A 13,977-nucleotide genomic window follows, 5' to 3' on the forward strand; every position below is an offset into this window, starting at 1 on the left:
TATGGAGCAAATTTGTGCTGGCTGCTGTCAGGGGCATGGAAGTAAGAGGCAAATTCTCAGAGAAGCCCTTCCCCTTCCAGCCGAAGCAGAGCAATCAGTTTCACACAGGAGCTTCACTTCCGGACATTCCATTCCTTCAGTATTTGTGGGGCAAATTCACCAGAGCAAGCTGGAGAGTTCGACAAGACAAGACTGCAGCTGCTCTTAGAAGTCAGTCTTGACTGAGCTGAGCAGTCAGCGGGAGAAGCAGGAAATCCCAGGGATGTGGTTTTCCTTCCAAAGTGGACAGAGATCCTTCTAACCTCACTCACTCCAGTGTTTGGTGAGCACCTACTCTATGTTAGAAGCTGTTCTTTAGTGTGAGTACAAAATCTAACAAGACACCATTTCCTGCCTAGCTGGTGTGCGTGGGGGGGGGGAGGGGTGCTTCCAGTCTAATGAGCATCACTTGCTTTCTGGAAAGGAGCTAGTCTGGTATCTCAAAGAGAAACGGCCCATTCCTCAATTCAGAAAAGGGGAAGATTGCTCAGTGGTTAAAGGCAATTGCTGACAGAGTTTGCCAGCCCAGGTTCAATTCCCCAGCACCCACATGAAGCTGCTCAATGGTCGGGCTTGTCTGTGCAAGAGACCCTTTCTCAAAGAGGGTGGGATACAGGCCAAAAGAAGTGTTACCTTGAGCTTCAGAATGTCTCAACAGAAGAACCGCATAATACTGTCTGTCACGTCTTCCTTCCTCTCCCCTTGCCCTGTGGGATCTCGGGGACTACTCCTGCCTTTCTCTACACTGCCCTCCTATGCCTCGTTGAGTCAGGACTGCAGAAAGCAGCACCTCCCCCATCCAATCTATACTCACCGGGAAATGAGGTAGAGACACTTGGCCATTGGCCTTCACACTGCGATGCATTTCTCTCTGGAGCTGTTTCTTACTCCCCATGCGGTAAGGAGGGATTCCGTCTCTACGAGAAAAGACAAAACCCACAGGCTCACAAGGATGCTTTCAGCACGTGAGCTGACTCACACGTGCCATCCTGAGATTCTGCCAAGGGACAGGGCTCCATGCTTCCATGAGTGAGCCACACATCTCCAGATGCAATCACTGTTCCCATGGGGAAGGAGCCATCCAAGGTCAAATGACCAAACCTACCTCAAACCCTGCCTGTCAGTCATTTCTGGAAACTTGGCTTCCTCTCGCACTCAGGATCATAGACTTGGAAAAAGTGTGTGTGCTTGTCTCTTGGGCTACTTGCTGTCTTAGAACTGGCTTATAGTCTAACTAGCCCAATACACAGTGACATGTCTTCTATTTTCAAGGGCCCAGACAGAAGATTCTTGGGCTCCTCTGGTCCTTCCAATAGTCTTGTGCCACTGCAATGTCTTACTGGGGTGCGTTGGGAAATCAAGACCACAGAGTCAGAGCAAAAGGCTGTAGGGACAGGACAGGGACCAGACCCACAGGCTCACCCATACTAAAGGCACAACAGTCAACCTCTGGTGGTTTGAATGTAAAAATGTGCCCCATAGTCTTACATGGTTTGCACAGTTGGTCCCCATCTGGTGGCAGTTTCAGCACGTGGTGGAGCCTTTGGGAGGTGGAGCCTTGCTGAAGGAGGGGTGTCACTGGGGCCGGACCCTGAGGCTGGCCAGTCCAGCCCCACTGCGTGTACTACACAGCTCTCAGTGCTGCTTCCCAGCTGAGGGGACGAGATGTGATGCCAAGCTTTAACCTCCCCTTGAGACTCCAAGCGCAACAAACACTCTCCTCCATATGCAGCTTGGAGAGGGGAGGCGGGTGTTTTGTCCCAGCAACAAGAAGGTAACTGCTACAACATTTCCAAATTTCTTCTCATAAACCCTCTGGTGATTTCCCATTGCTTCAAGCCTATCACCTGACCACAAACTCAAGAGACAGAAGACCATTGTGGGAATTTGTGCAATTCACAAAAATAAGCAAGATCTACTCTATGCCAGACCTTGTTCTAGGTTCTAGGCCAAGAGTTCAGTGAACAAAGGGGAAAGAAAATTCAGCAGTCCTTAGAAAGTTAATATTCTAATGGGGTGGCACAAAGTGTTCAAAGGTGGCAAGCACTAAGATAAAGTTACAAGCAATAAAATGGGAGTCCCTGGGGATGGAGAAGGAGTGATTCTAAACCCAGGCATTGGTCAATGAAGTCCTTCATAGGTAATCTTTGGGCAAAGACCCAAGCAAAGTATGGGCCCATATGGCCTTCATCATACTATTTAAAAACAAAACATGAGCAAGTGGAGGGGGGGAAGCTTCCACTCAGATAGATCCACTAAAAACAGGACTTGGAGCTGCTACAATTTTCTTTTTTAAAGAATTTCATTCTTGAAAATAGTAGAATGAAAAAAGAAGAAGTAGTAGAATGGTGAAGGTATGACCCTCCCATTGATGGTCCTTCTGGAGACCACTTGCTCACAAAGCCTCAGGGTCCCATGTTTCCAGAGGAGTCACATTCTGCAACTGCAAGCACAGGATGACAGGAAGAAAACCCTGTGGCTCTTCAGCAGTGGGTAACAACCACCCATGTCTAAAGACACCAACGGAGTGGCCAGGAAGTAATGAGTGACCTGGGGCTTCTCACTGCAAGGCCCCAGAGTCTTAAGGGAAGGCAGCTGCCCTTGGCCAATACAGGGTTCCTGAAGGGAGGATGAAGGTTAAGTTCATCCACACACAACTAAGCCTTCACTGAGGAGCGCAGAGAGGATAACTGCACCGAGGGGCGTGAATAAGACCACCAGAAGAGAGATCGGAAGCTAAAGCAAGAGTTTCCAGGTTCAAGTCCTGCCCCAGAGAAGCTAGGACGTCAACGAAGCTAGTTGGCCAGAACTGGCAGGAGACAATGAGGCCTGCACTTGGCCAGGCCCTTAACGGTGGGGAGGGTGTAACTTCAAGCCCAACAACTTACTGAGGGACATCTCCAGTTGATGTTGTCAAGATGCAGAACTCCTACCTTGGCACCATTTTCCTGATAAACCCTTCAGTCAACAGCCAAGTCCCACCCAATTCCAGTCCGAAGTCACCAGTTCCCACAAACCCAAGTTCAGGTTCTGGTTTAGATACCTGATACCTCAGACTTCATTCTCACAGGTTGGAGCTGAGGAACAGAGCGCTTGCCTGGTATGCAGGAGGCCCTAGGTTCCATCCCCAAGAAAATAAAAGCAGAAACGCACTTCGCTTAAAGCCACTGTCAGGAGCAGTTAGGCCCAGGATCCCAACCCAAACCACTGCTGGGCTCCAGACCACGCGGCCTGCCCTCAGCCACCTCGCCTCAAGGCCCTCATGTGCCTCCACACCCTCCACCACCACTCCTGGCCCCAACCAGGGAGAAGCTTTCTAAGGAGTTTGAAATTGGAACACTAGTTGCTAAGCCCCTAGAAGCCACCTGACATTTTGCAAGGACAATTGTGAAACTGGAGGATATTCTGGAAAGTCCTCATTTGGTGTGCACTGACACTGATTGTGGGAAAGCCAGGCAGGACAGAGAGGGCACGGAATGAGTCTCATGTTGGTGTGATCAACTCCTGCTGCTCCGGAGATGCAAGAATGCCCTTGCCCCTCACCGGCTCTTCTTCTGGAATTTAATGACTGAGGGCACTGCTCCAGCCTTCTCCATGACAATCCTAGAGGGCAATGGTCACAGACCAGCCCTAATGATAGCACACCAACATATGGCTTCAAGACCTCCATCCGTCCCCTCCAAGGCTCTGCCCTTGAGTTTCAACCAATAGTCTTCACTCTTGAAATCAACTGGTAGGGCTTTTATACTTCACGTGCTTCCTCCATAGAAGGCAGAGGGGACAAAAAGCAATGAGAATGAAGAGTGGGGAAGGAGGGAGGTGTGCAGCAGGTGACAAGCTGGGCATGCCACAAGAGGAACCAATGACTTCCACAGAACCCATCATATCCCAGCCCTTCCAACACCTGGGACAGGTAAGGGCCCTCACTACAGGAAAGGCAACTGTGACCAGAGATCACAGGGGAAAGAAGGTCCAGCCTGGAGAGCCCCAAGAGGCTCAAAGATGCTTTCGCTAAAATACGGCTTAAATTCCCCCCACTCAGCCAGGATTCTTCTTACGGAAACAGCCCTTCATTCCAAAAGTGGGGCCTTCTCTTTCTTCTTCTCACGCTCAACAGGTCTATGATCAGAGTCCTGGCTGCTCAAAACTGTGAGCTGAAGAGCACCAGAGTTTTGGTCCCTCTAAGTCTCCTTTAATTATAAACATTTTAACTAACAAGCCAGGACCCAGCTGTTTCTGGGGAACATTGAGTTTGAAGACTCCACTTAGCTACCATTGAAGCAGAGCCAATTAGCTTAGCCTTTTGACTGCATTGTGGCCGACCTAACCTGAATGTTGCTTTCTGGTGGCTTTGAAGCAGCAGACTCCCCTGCACGCGAGCCACGTGCATCTGCCTTTGGCAGCCACTCTGAGGCAGGCTCCCATCACAGTCAACATCGAAAACCTGGTTTGTAAGATAAGTAATATTTGAAGTTCACTCAGGTATGTTAGCCGGTATTCAGAGCAAACCTCCTAACTAAGATATAAGGATATAAAAATAGTAAATAAAGCTGGGCATGGTGGTGCACGCCTTTAACTCCAGCACTCAGCGAAGCAGAGTTGGAAGGATCACCGTGAGTTCAAGGCCACTCTGAGCTAAAGCAAGACCCTACCTCGAAAAACCAAAAGAGGAAATAAAATAACTTGTGCCACGCCCTCCGTCGAGTGGGCAAGTCAACTTATGCTAATATGGGGATGCGCAAAGTAGAAGTGAGGTATATCCGACCGCAGATAATCCTGGCTATAGTAGCAATTTCCCCACCAAAAGACAAGACCAAGAAGCCTGAAGGCCCTGGGCTGGGTGTTCCTGAACTTGGGCAGCCAAGCGCAGGTTGCTTCTGATGTTCGCAGCCGCCCTTCAAGGCGTCCCTATGGCTCTGCCATAGCCTCACGCTCCTCCTGCCCCAAATGCTCCAGAGATTAGGGCTTAGAATTTTGCTGGAAGTCTGGCAGTTAACTTTGGAAAAAAAAAAAATTTTTTTAAGCCCCTTCTTCCCAGGATGCAGGTTTCAGAAGTAACAGGCTCATAAAAGCAGCCTTCTCAGAAGCTGAAAATGGAGACTGAAAATCTCAGCCATCTGTATTAGGGCTTTTTACTTAGTGGGAAAACAGAAGTCAGCAGTGGGCCCTGGGAGAGGGCAATGGTTTGCGTGAAGGCCTTGCCTGCTCTCCACACCCAGGCCCTGGCATTCAGCTCCCCTGGAAGAACCGAGTCCAGGCCAGCCTTGCCCCACCTTCTACCCAGGCCTCCTGCAAAGGCCCAGGGGACTTAATTGGTTCTGTCGCAAATGAGACGATTGCTTCCCTGGGCTTGTTTCTAATGAACTCCAACCTTCTGGAGTCTATTTAAGGCTGCCTAGGGACCCCTTCTCTCCCCCCATCCCTGTCCCCTCCCAACGCCCAGCAGGGCAACCAGCCCTGCTCCCCAGCCCCTCAGCCCCTCGCAGCCCACGCTGGCCATTGTGGGGAGGAGAAACAGCCAGGGCTCTTTTCATGCTTTATGGGGCGCGCCTATTCACTTGTTCAAGGAAATTTCAAAGGGGCCTGCTACCCTCTTATCCCCTCTAAGCTTCCCTGGATGAACAACGGGCTGAAAGCGATTCGGCTCCGCTTTTCATCCCCCACACCCTTTATTTCCCGCTCGGTGCTCTCATCTGCACGAGGCCCACAGTTGGCAGAGCTGGTGGGGGGGTTCTCATCCCAGCCCTGGGAATCCCAAGTGACCGCCCAGCTCAGGACAAATCTTGCCCACGCAGGGCAAGCCCAGCCAAGCCGCACTTCACATCGCCCCAAGCCTTTAGTGCAAGCCAGGTCTGTTCAGCAGGACCGAGGGGACCCCAACCCCACCAGGAGAAGAGAACCCCACACATGGCTAGAGACCCACCGGAACCTCACCAGGTATGAGTAGGCTCCATCCAATGGGCTCATGGTTCTGGAAGCTGCCCTCCCCCCTTAGATGGCATGAGATCTTTGGGCATCTTCCACTGATACCAGCTGTCCTCCCATGCCCAGCTAAACATGTCCAGGTGGGTACACCTGTGACAAGGAATCCCACAGAGTGCCTGAGCCAATACCACAGCCCCTCCGAGGTCTGCAAGCCTCCAAGGTAGGTCTGCAAGCCTCCAACTTACTTCCTCTCCGCTTCCTGGTTGACTCATTATCCATTCATGGCTACACATTCAACCTCCCAGGCCGGCCAGCGGGGGCACGGAGCTTCTGCTCTAGTGAAGGGAGGCCCTTTCCTGTCCCTTCAAGTGGGCTGTACTGCCTCCACACCACTCCTTGCTACCAGGAAACCCTCTCTGGACCTGAAGGTAGCTTAGCTAAAATGACAGTTTTAAAGTCACTTCTAAATGAAACTGAGAGCATCCGTTCCTCTGGGAAGGGAATAAAAGAATAGTAGATGGAGAGGAATCAAGAAGCACTCCTCCTCACCCTACCCAATGATGACTGATGAACAAAAAGAAACCCAAAATGGCTTCAGGGTCGCCTGAGGAGCTAGTCCCACTAGCACATCTCTTGGTCAAAGTGTCTGGCCTGGGTCTGAAGTCCGCCTTTTCCAAGAATGGTAAGGGGCACAGGGGGCTACCTCCTTTCTAGTCGGTCAGAAGTCATCAGTAAGTGTCTACCTTGCTGATTGGATCCTGTGAGGATCAAACAGAAATAAGCATGGGACCACACCCAAGTTAGGTCATCACGCACCCAGAATAACACCCCAGTGATGGGGGCTGAAACCCAGCCAAGGGCCAGGAAGGAAGCCAAAAATAGTCTCGAAGAAATCTAAACAGAAGCCTCACAGTCTTAAGTGAACTGCTTGACTTAGGAGATTCACTCAATACCTTCATTCAGTCCTATCGTGCTCTTGCTTTTTACACATGCCCAAGAAGATCCCACACAATCCACAGCTGCTGTCTGCTGGAGGAGCGATGCTTCCTAGACACAAGCTGTGAGTTCCCAACCAACCCACACAGAGGGAAGAGAGCACGACAGCAGGCACAATCCCAGAGAAGACATGTCAGTGGCAGTAGAGATGGGGGCAGGCAGCTCCAAGCAACCTCACAGCCTACAATACCACTATGGAGTATGGAGACCAATTTTGGTATTAATTTCTTGGATCATCAAGAAACAAACTATGCCTTGTCTGATGTGGACAGCAGGTGCATTTTAAGAAATAGGTACATCCAAAAATAATGGGTTTCCCCCAGTGTAATAATTAAGAACTCAGTATGAAAAACCCACTTCTCTGAAACCTTCCATTCCTCCCTGGTGAGTGGAAGATATATACCCCCCTCTACTCCAAGGGCACCATTCTGTGATTGTCTTGAAACTCCAGCTTTTCACCTCCAGGGCCTCTTACCCTTTGCTAACAAGGAGGGAATTTGAGGTAACACAATGGAAGCTACCAAGAAAATCAATACTAGAGCCCCAAACTAACCTCATCAACTTTCCTTCCACTTGGTGCCATGACACACGCCAGGCTACAAGACAGTGGCCAATGGAAACCAGATAGTTTCAAACAGGGGAAGAATGGGTGGTCCAGTTTTAAGAAGCTGGAAGGAACAACGTTTTCCTAAGTATGCCAGAGCTCACACCGTTCAATGGAGTTGCCTTTCCAAATTGCTCCCTTAGCAGGAGAAATTCTGACTCTCAGACATTTGTCGGAAAGCCCTCACAGGCTGCTTCCAAAACAGTGGTTCTCAACTGGGTGTTGGGTGAGAAGCCTCTGGGGAACTTTCTCCCATGATCAAATTCTACTCTGGGCCTCCTGAGTCAAAAATTCCAAAGGATGGCAGAAAGAAACAAAAATACCCAGGCCACCACATCGCTCACCCTACACCTTGCCTGGACATTCACTGGACAGTCATCATTGTCCTGCCAGAGATGACTGGCTTCACTTCAAATGACCTAAACCTCACAGCATGGCCTTGCCTGTTGGTCTACTCACCTCATGAGACCACTTCAATGACTTAGGGATTCATTTCACAAATCAAAGCCACCTACTATCCAAAGATCCAAAATCAGACATGACTAGAAAACCTGTTCCTAAGGGTCCCCAGCACCTGACACAGAGTTGGGTCTCCACCATTTACCGAACTGAATGAAATGCTCCAATGTGGGCACACAGCCCACACGCGGGCCCTCTAAGAGATGCCTAGCTTTCTGTTCCTCAACTTGAATGGCTTCCCCTCCAAACAGCCATATTCTACCTGCTGGTGCTGCAGACAGGATACCTGGGTTTTAGGACCTGTCAAGTGATCCTCCCACAAGAGCAACCAGAAGATGGTTTGTAAATCCCAGGAGCCCACGGTCACCTTGCCCGGCCGCTGCCCTCGTGTCTCCTGTGTTAGGCGCCAGTCTAGCCTCCCCCCACGCTCTTCCAGCCACACCTGTCCTTCACCAGCCACGTGCCCTGTCACACGCCCTCCCAACCAACTGTCCGCTGCCCGAGATGGGCTCTACAAAGGCTGGCGAGGATGAGTGACAGTTCTACCCAGAAGCCCCAGCGAGCCACACTCCCAGACACCCAGGCGGAAAGGACACCAGATACTTACACGCTACTGTCCGTCATGGACATGGAATCGTCGGTCAGTGCATCGCTGGATATCTCACTGTCATTGGCACTGGTGGCTGGTGCGAAGACGTAGCCGGAACCTACGTGATAGGGGTTAAGGGGATCGTTCCTCTTGAAGGACCTGTGGGAAGAGGACAGGAGTGGGGTCACTGATCCTCGCCAGAAGCCCGGGTCATCAGGTGAGTACAATCTCACATCTGTTCGTGCCGATCTGATGCCTGGATCCAGCTGCAAGCCTGGGCAGAAAGTAAGGGCCCAGAGAGCCTCCCTGTGCTACTGACGCCCCTGGAAAGGCAGCTGGGATTCCCTGACCCCCAGAGGAAGAGGGGTCTGCCCGAGCACCATTCCACAGAAACCTACCAAAGTCCTCAATACTCCAAAGAAGAGGAAATAGACCCCGTTCTAGGAGGGACGAGAGCCAGAACAAGCCAGCAGGGATGGAGTCTTTCTCCTTCCAACCTCCACATCGAAGCCTGACCAACAGAGCCAACGTCAGGAACCCCAGACAGCTAAGCATCCTGATGCCTTATCTTGAGGTCTGCCGGCCTACTCCAGATGTACATGCAGCTGGAGACCTGGGATGGCCTTTCCACACTGGCCACGGTAATCCAGGTAGATGGGCAGGCAGTGTTCGGAAGCCCATCCCTCTGGGCCATGCACTGGGCCTCTACCATGCCCCCGCCCCGCCCCCTGACCCGCTTGCCCTAGAGCTGACGAAGGCCTAGGGGCTGAAATGAGCAGCGCAGCCTTGTCTAAGGCAGGCTCAGGCCCCTCCTCTTGGGGTCTCCAGCCCTTTTGTGTCAGCCTCTGGGTCCCCTCTTGCTTTCTTGATGATCTCCCAGAACAACCAGTATACCTGTGCTCTGCTGGGTGGCATTCCTCTTGTGTCACCAGCCAAGGGTCTCAGTAGGGGTAAGGGAGACAGGTCAGCCAGCCTGAAGCTGAAGGAGGCCCCTACCTGCAAATCTACAAAGCCTCTGGCATGCTCTGCCAGGCCCAGGGAAGCTCAGCTGGCAGCACACGTGGGGAGAAAGGAAGGAGAGAGAGCGTACCCCATCAGCCCTCAGCAGCTGCTCTGTTGAGACAGCGTTGGGTCTGGCTGGAGAGGGACCCAGGAAAGGTCACGATCGGCCATCTGCTCCTGCTCAGAGCTCCTGTTCCTGCCCTGCGCTGGGCTCTCAGGTGTCTGCAGCCCGTTTTGTCACGAAGGAGGTACAAGTGACACTATGAAGGGCCCACAAAGTGACAGGCGTTTCAGGTGGAAGGCACGTTGTGCTGGGCCCATATTCTGTAATCCGGGCGCACAGTAGTCTGCCTGGAGTGCAGGGTACAACGGGTGGGCACGGGCTCGTTGCCCTGGTTCTCACTCGCCCTTTCTTCCCGCCTCCGATTGCAGGACAGTTCATGAAGCTCGACAGTATGAGGTGTATATAATGGGGGGAGGGTTTCGGGGGCTGGTTAGGGATGGCTTCTGCTTCTGCTCTAGCTAGAGTCCTACGGTGTTAACCCAATGCTCTCTACGTAAAAATGTTAATACAAATCAAATGCAGCCACAGACTAAGCACGTGTGTGTACACACACATGCATGTTGCCTTGCTCCAAGGGGACCACCTCTTTTGTTTTTGCCATCACTGCCTCCCTGGCACCCAGAACAGGGCTGGCACACACTAGTGCTCATGTGGCATGTGCAGTCCCATCATCTTTTTGGATCTCCACACTGCCCAAAGAAATGCCAAGCTCCAAGTGTCATGGAAACCCAGTGGAGACTCAGAGCAGCTAGACGTAAGCTGAGACTGGTTCTGTCCTGCTCTAGGCTGGATGGAGTGGAGAGCTAGACCTTGGAGGAATGTGTCAGGCACACACAATAGCCCAAACCAGGAACAGGCTGTGAGGCTGCCTGTGAACCAGCCATATACTTCTGACCAACAGACTAGATACTGCCTTGGGTCCTGCTCTCCTATCAGCTAAGGGCAAGAGAAGCTGCCACCTCCTGGGACTTTGTGAAGATTCAGCTGGTGCCCATTCCTCATGCCCATGTCTCTAAAGGGTTCTGAGAGATCCATGGCGGGGAGGGAAAGCATGGAGAGGCAGCTGAGTTTGCCTGCAGAGAAGGTTGGTGGGTAACTGGTAACAAACACAGGCTCCTGCTTAGTGGAGAACTCACAAGCAGGAGAGCTCCCTGCTCACCATCACTGCTCGGGAACCAGCATCGCAGTGAGTGAGCAGGAAGGGCTGCTGGGTGCTCAGGAGCACGTGAGCGCCACAAGCCTGGGACGGGACTGCCACATCAAGGCACCTGGTCAGGATGATGGGGCATCTTCAGGGTCCCCTCCCGGCTTTAGGAATCCAGCGCCAAGCAGACTGTGTATACACAAGGTAGGGCCTGCAGTCAGAAGACCAGGAGCTGGGTGTGGGGACAAGTGGCCCAAACACAGCCACCTGCCTCGCATGTTCACCGGCTCTGCAGGGCCAGGGAAGAGGCACAGAACTGGAGGAGACATAATAGTCCAAAACCCAACCACCAACGAAATGGAGAGCGCCCATTCTACTTTCTCCCATGTCTGCCTATCCTGGAGCCCCAGACTGGGTGCTCCACGGGGGCTCCCCCTGTCTTCACACATACATCCCACACACCAAAGGAAAGGGGGTGGCCCAAAAGCATGAGCTCAAAACTTGGCTGAGCCTCCTTCAGAGACCTACATCCATCAAATGGGCTGCTGAAAAGGGTTTAAAGAGGCATAGTACGAGATCCACACAGCCAAAGCATTCAGACACTTTCCTTCCACTCTGCCTTGCTATCTTGGTGGTATTAACACATCAGCAATGTCTCAGATGTTAAGACTTACAACTTCAGCCTCTGAAGGGAGAAAATGACTCAATAGAAATTCCTTCCTCCCCAACCAAAAAAAAAAAAAGACACCTAAGGCAAGCCCCATGTGTGTGCTCACCGCCCTGCACTCCTTTCACACATGGGTCCCAAAATAAACTTGTCTCCCTCCACTTCCAAAATAGAGGGCTACTGTGTGACCAGTAATTAAAAATGGAACATACTGCTCCTAACTCAGTAGACTGCAATAAAGTACTGGACTTTCCTACAGTCATAATAAGACAGACAGAGGAAGGGAGCAGCGTTGAGGGAAGAGACAGAAACTCAATTATTTATTTATTTCCGGGGGAGGGAGGGCGGGAGACTAGGCACACCAGGGCCTCTAGCTGCTGCAAATGAACTTCAGATACACGTGCCGCTTTGTGAATCTGGCTTTATGTGGGTCCTGGGGAATCACATCTGGGTCCTCAGGCACTGCCGGCAAGTACCTTAACCACTGAGCCATCTGTCCAGCCCAGAAATTCAATTTTTAAACACCCAGAACTTACTCCGAAGTGCCACATGATTTTAAGAAAATTGATTAGAGACCTTGTTTTCTTGTGATGACTTCAGAAAAAAAAAAAAACAAAAAACATGGAAAGAAACTCTAGCATGCTGGCGTACTGTTACCCAGATGCTTCCACGACTTCCCTGGGACTGCGCACTGCCAGAGACTGCAGGGAGCTGGCACTCCTGCAGAGCACAGAGGCCTGTGGGCACCGGGGGCAAGGCATGCCCAGACCTCTTAAGCAGTCACAGTACTTTCAGCTGACAGGTGGCAGAGGCTCCTGGGACCCAGAAGGACGTGTCAAAGGCTCTTGGCTCTTGGCTCTTATCTTGATGAGATGCTGGGGCCACCGTGACTCCTCCCCAGCCAGAGAGTAACAGAAGCTTCCCAGGGTCCCTTCTCCTGACAGTGAAACCAAAAACAAACAAACAGAAACAGAGTGCTTGCTTAGTTTGAAGGCTGTGCTGAGAGCACTTTCCATGAGCCTGACTCTTTACCACAAGGTCAGTCCTCTCTTGGAGGAGAATTCTGGAAGACAAGCTGGAGGGTGGGAGCAGTGAGGAGGCCGCTGTCTTCTGGGACCAGGCGAAGCTTGACAAGTGTTATCTTAGCCAGCTGCCTTCTTCCCTTCCGAGCCTCGTCCTCTAATTGCCGACTACTGCTTCCAGCATATCTTTCCTATGGCATCATTTTCTTTGATAATTGAAGCCAAGCTTGATTCCAATGGCCTCGTACAAAAATGGGCCTCATCAGCGCGTTCTTTCAGAGAACAGGAAGCAGCCAGCACAGGGCCATCTATCTGCTGGGCCCATGGGATTGAAAGTGAGGCCAGAGCAGAGGGCCCAAAGGGAGGCAGATGAGCCCCACCTAGGGCCAGGGTAGGAAAACACACACACACACACACACACACACACACACACACACACACACGCTCTCTGTGAGGCCAGCACTGTATTCTCCTTCTTAAAATAAGTATTGGGCATAAAGCCTGATCCCACAGACTACCCCCACATCACACCTCCACACTGGGGGTGGGTTTTTATCCTGGGGTTTGTACACGTGCTTCCCCCCCAAACAGGCCACTTTTGCCCTCAGTTATTTATAGAGACCATCAAAAGCTCAGACACCCCACTCAACCGCTCACAAACCAAAGCCCTTCCCTCCAAGGATAATTCCTGCTCTTCCGTCCCAACTATTTATATTCAACCTGACACCAAATCAGTAAGGGCACAAACAAGTCATTAAAAACAAGGCTCCTCTGAGTGCCCAGGCCAACACAGGGCTAGAAGGCAAGCCAGAGAGCCTTGGGGCCTAGACTGCAGGATGCCTCTCAGCAGCTGAGGCAGAGAGGCCCTGGGCAGGCTCAAGGTCTGTTTCATGTATTTAACTGACATAACGTATTCAGCCTCCCCAGACCAGGTACTCGGCACCATGCATAGAGATGTGAGAGATGGACTAACTATACACGTGAGGCTGGTTCCCCTGTCCCATGAAATGGCTATAAAGGCAGACTTGGAAAAGTTCAACCAGTAGAGAAAATGGGGAAGGGGACTACTCCCAAAACATGATGCAAAAAAAGGGGAGGGGGGACACCTAACCTTCTAGTTATTCTTTAAAAGGGATATGTTAACCTGGCTGCCCTTTCCACATACCCAATTATTATCATTAATTACACTAATTATAACACTTGACGTCTGTTCACAGCTTCCTTTGACAAAAGGCTTTCATGTTTATTATTTTGATCCTGTGAACAACCTTATGACATAGAAGACATAGTGCCCACCCATTTTACAGATGGGTCTATGAGGGTCAGAAAGGTTTCAAACCAGGTGGTATGGTGAACCAGGCTGGAACTTGGGCTTTTGAAAGACTCAGGATGTTCTCAACACTGTACAAACACTTGGATATCTTTCACATTAAAATGAATTCGAGCATTTGGATATGTCTGAAATA

The 13,977-nt window shown here is 51.2% G+C and overlaps 1 protein-coding gene across 3 annotated transcripts in view; it reads right to left on the minus strand.

The window, feature by feature from the left end:
• The window catches only part of Axin2 (axin 2), a 30,324-nt gene that overhangs the window by 10,626 nt on the left and 5,721 nt on the right, over nt 1–13,977 (minus strand). For all 3 annotated transcript variants that reach the window (XM_004655135.2, XM_045157997.1, XM_045157998.1), the window contains exons 3-4: nt 8,631–8,771; nt 854–956 (exon numbers count right to left, since the gene is read on the minus strand). In XM_004655135.2, the coding sequence (XP_004655192.2) occupies nt 854–956; nt 8,631–8,771 (244 nt within the window). The remainder of the gene's footprint in view (nt 1–853; nt 957–8,630; nt 8,772–13,977) is intronic.

Source organism: Jaculus jaculus, chromosome 9 (assembly GCF_020740685.1).
Source record: "Jaculus jaculus isolate mJacJac1 chromosome 9, mJacJac1.mat.Y.cur, whole genome shotgun sequence".
Lineage (NCBI taxonomy): Eukaryota > Metazoa > Chordata > Mammalia > Rodentia > Dipodidae > Jaculus > Jaculus jaculus.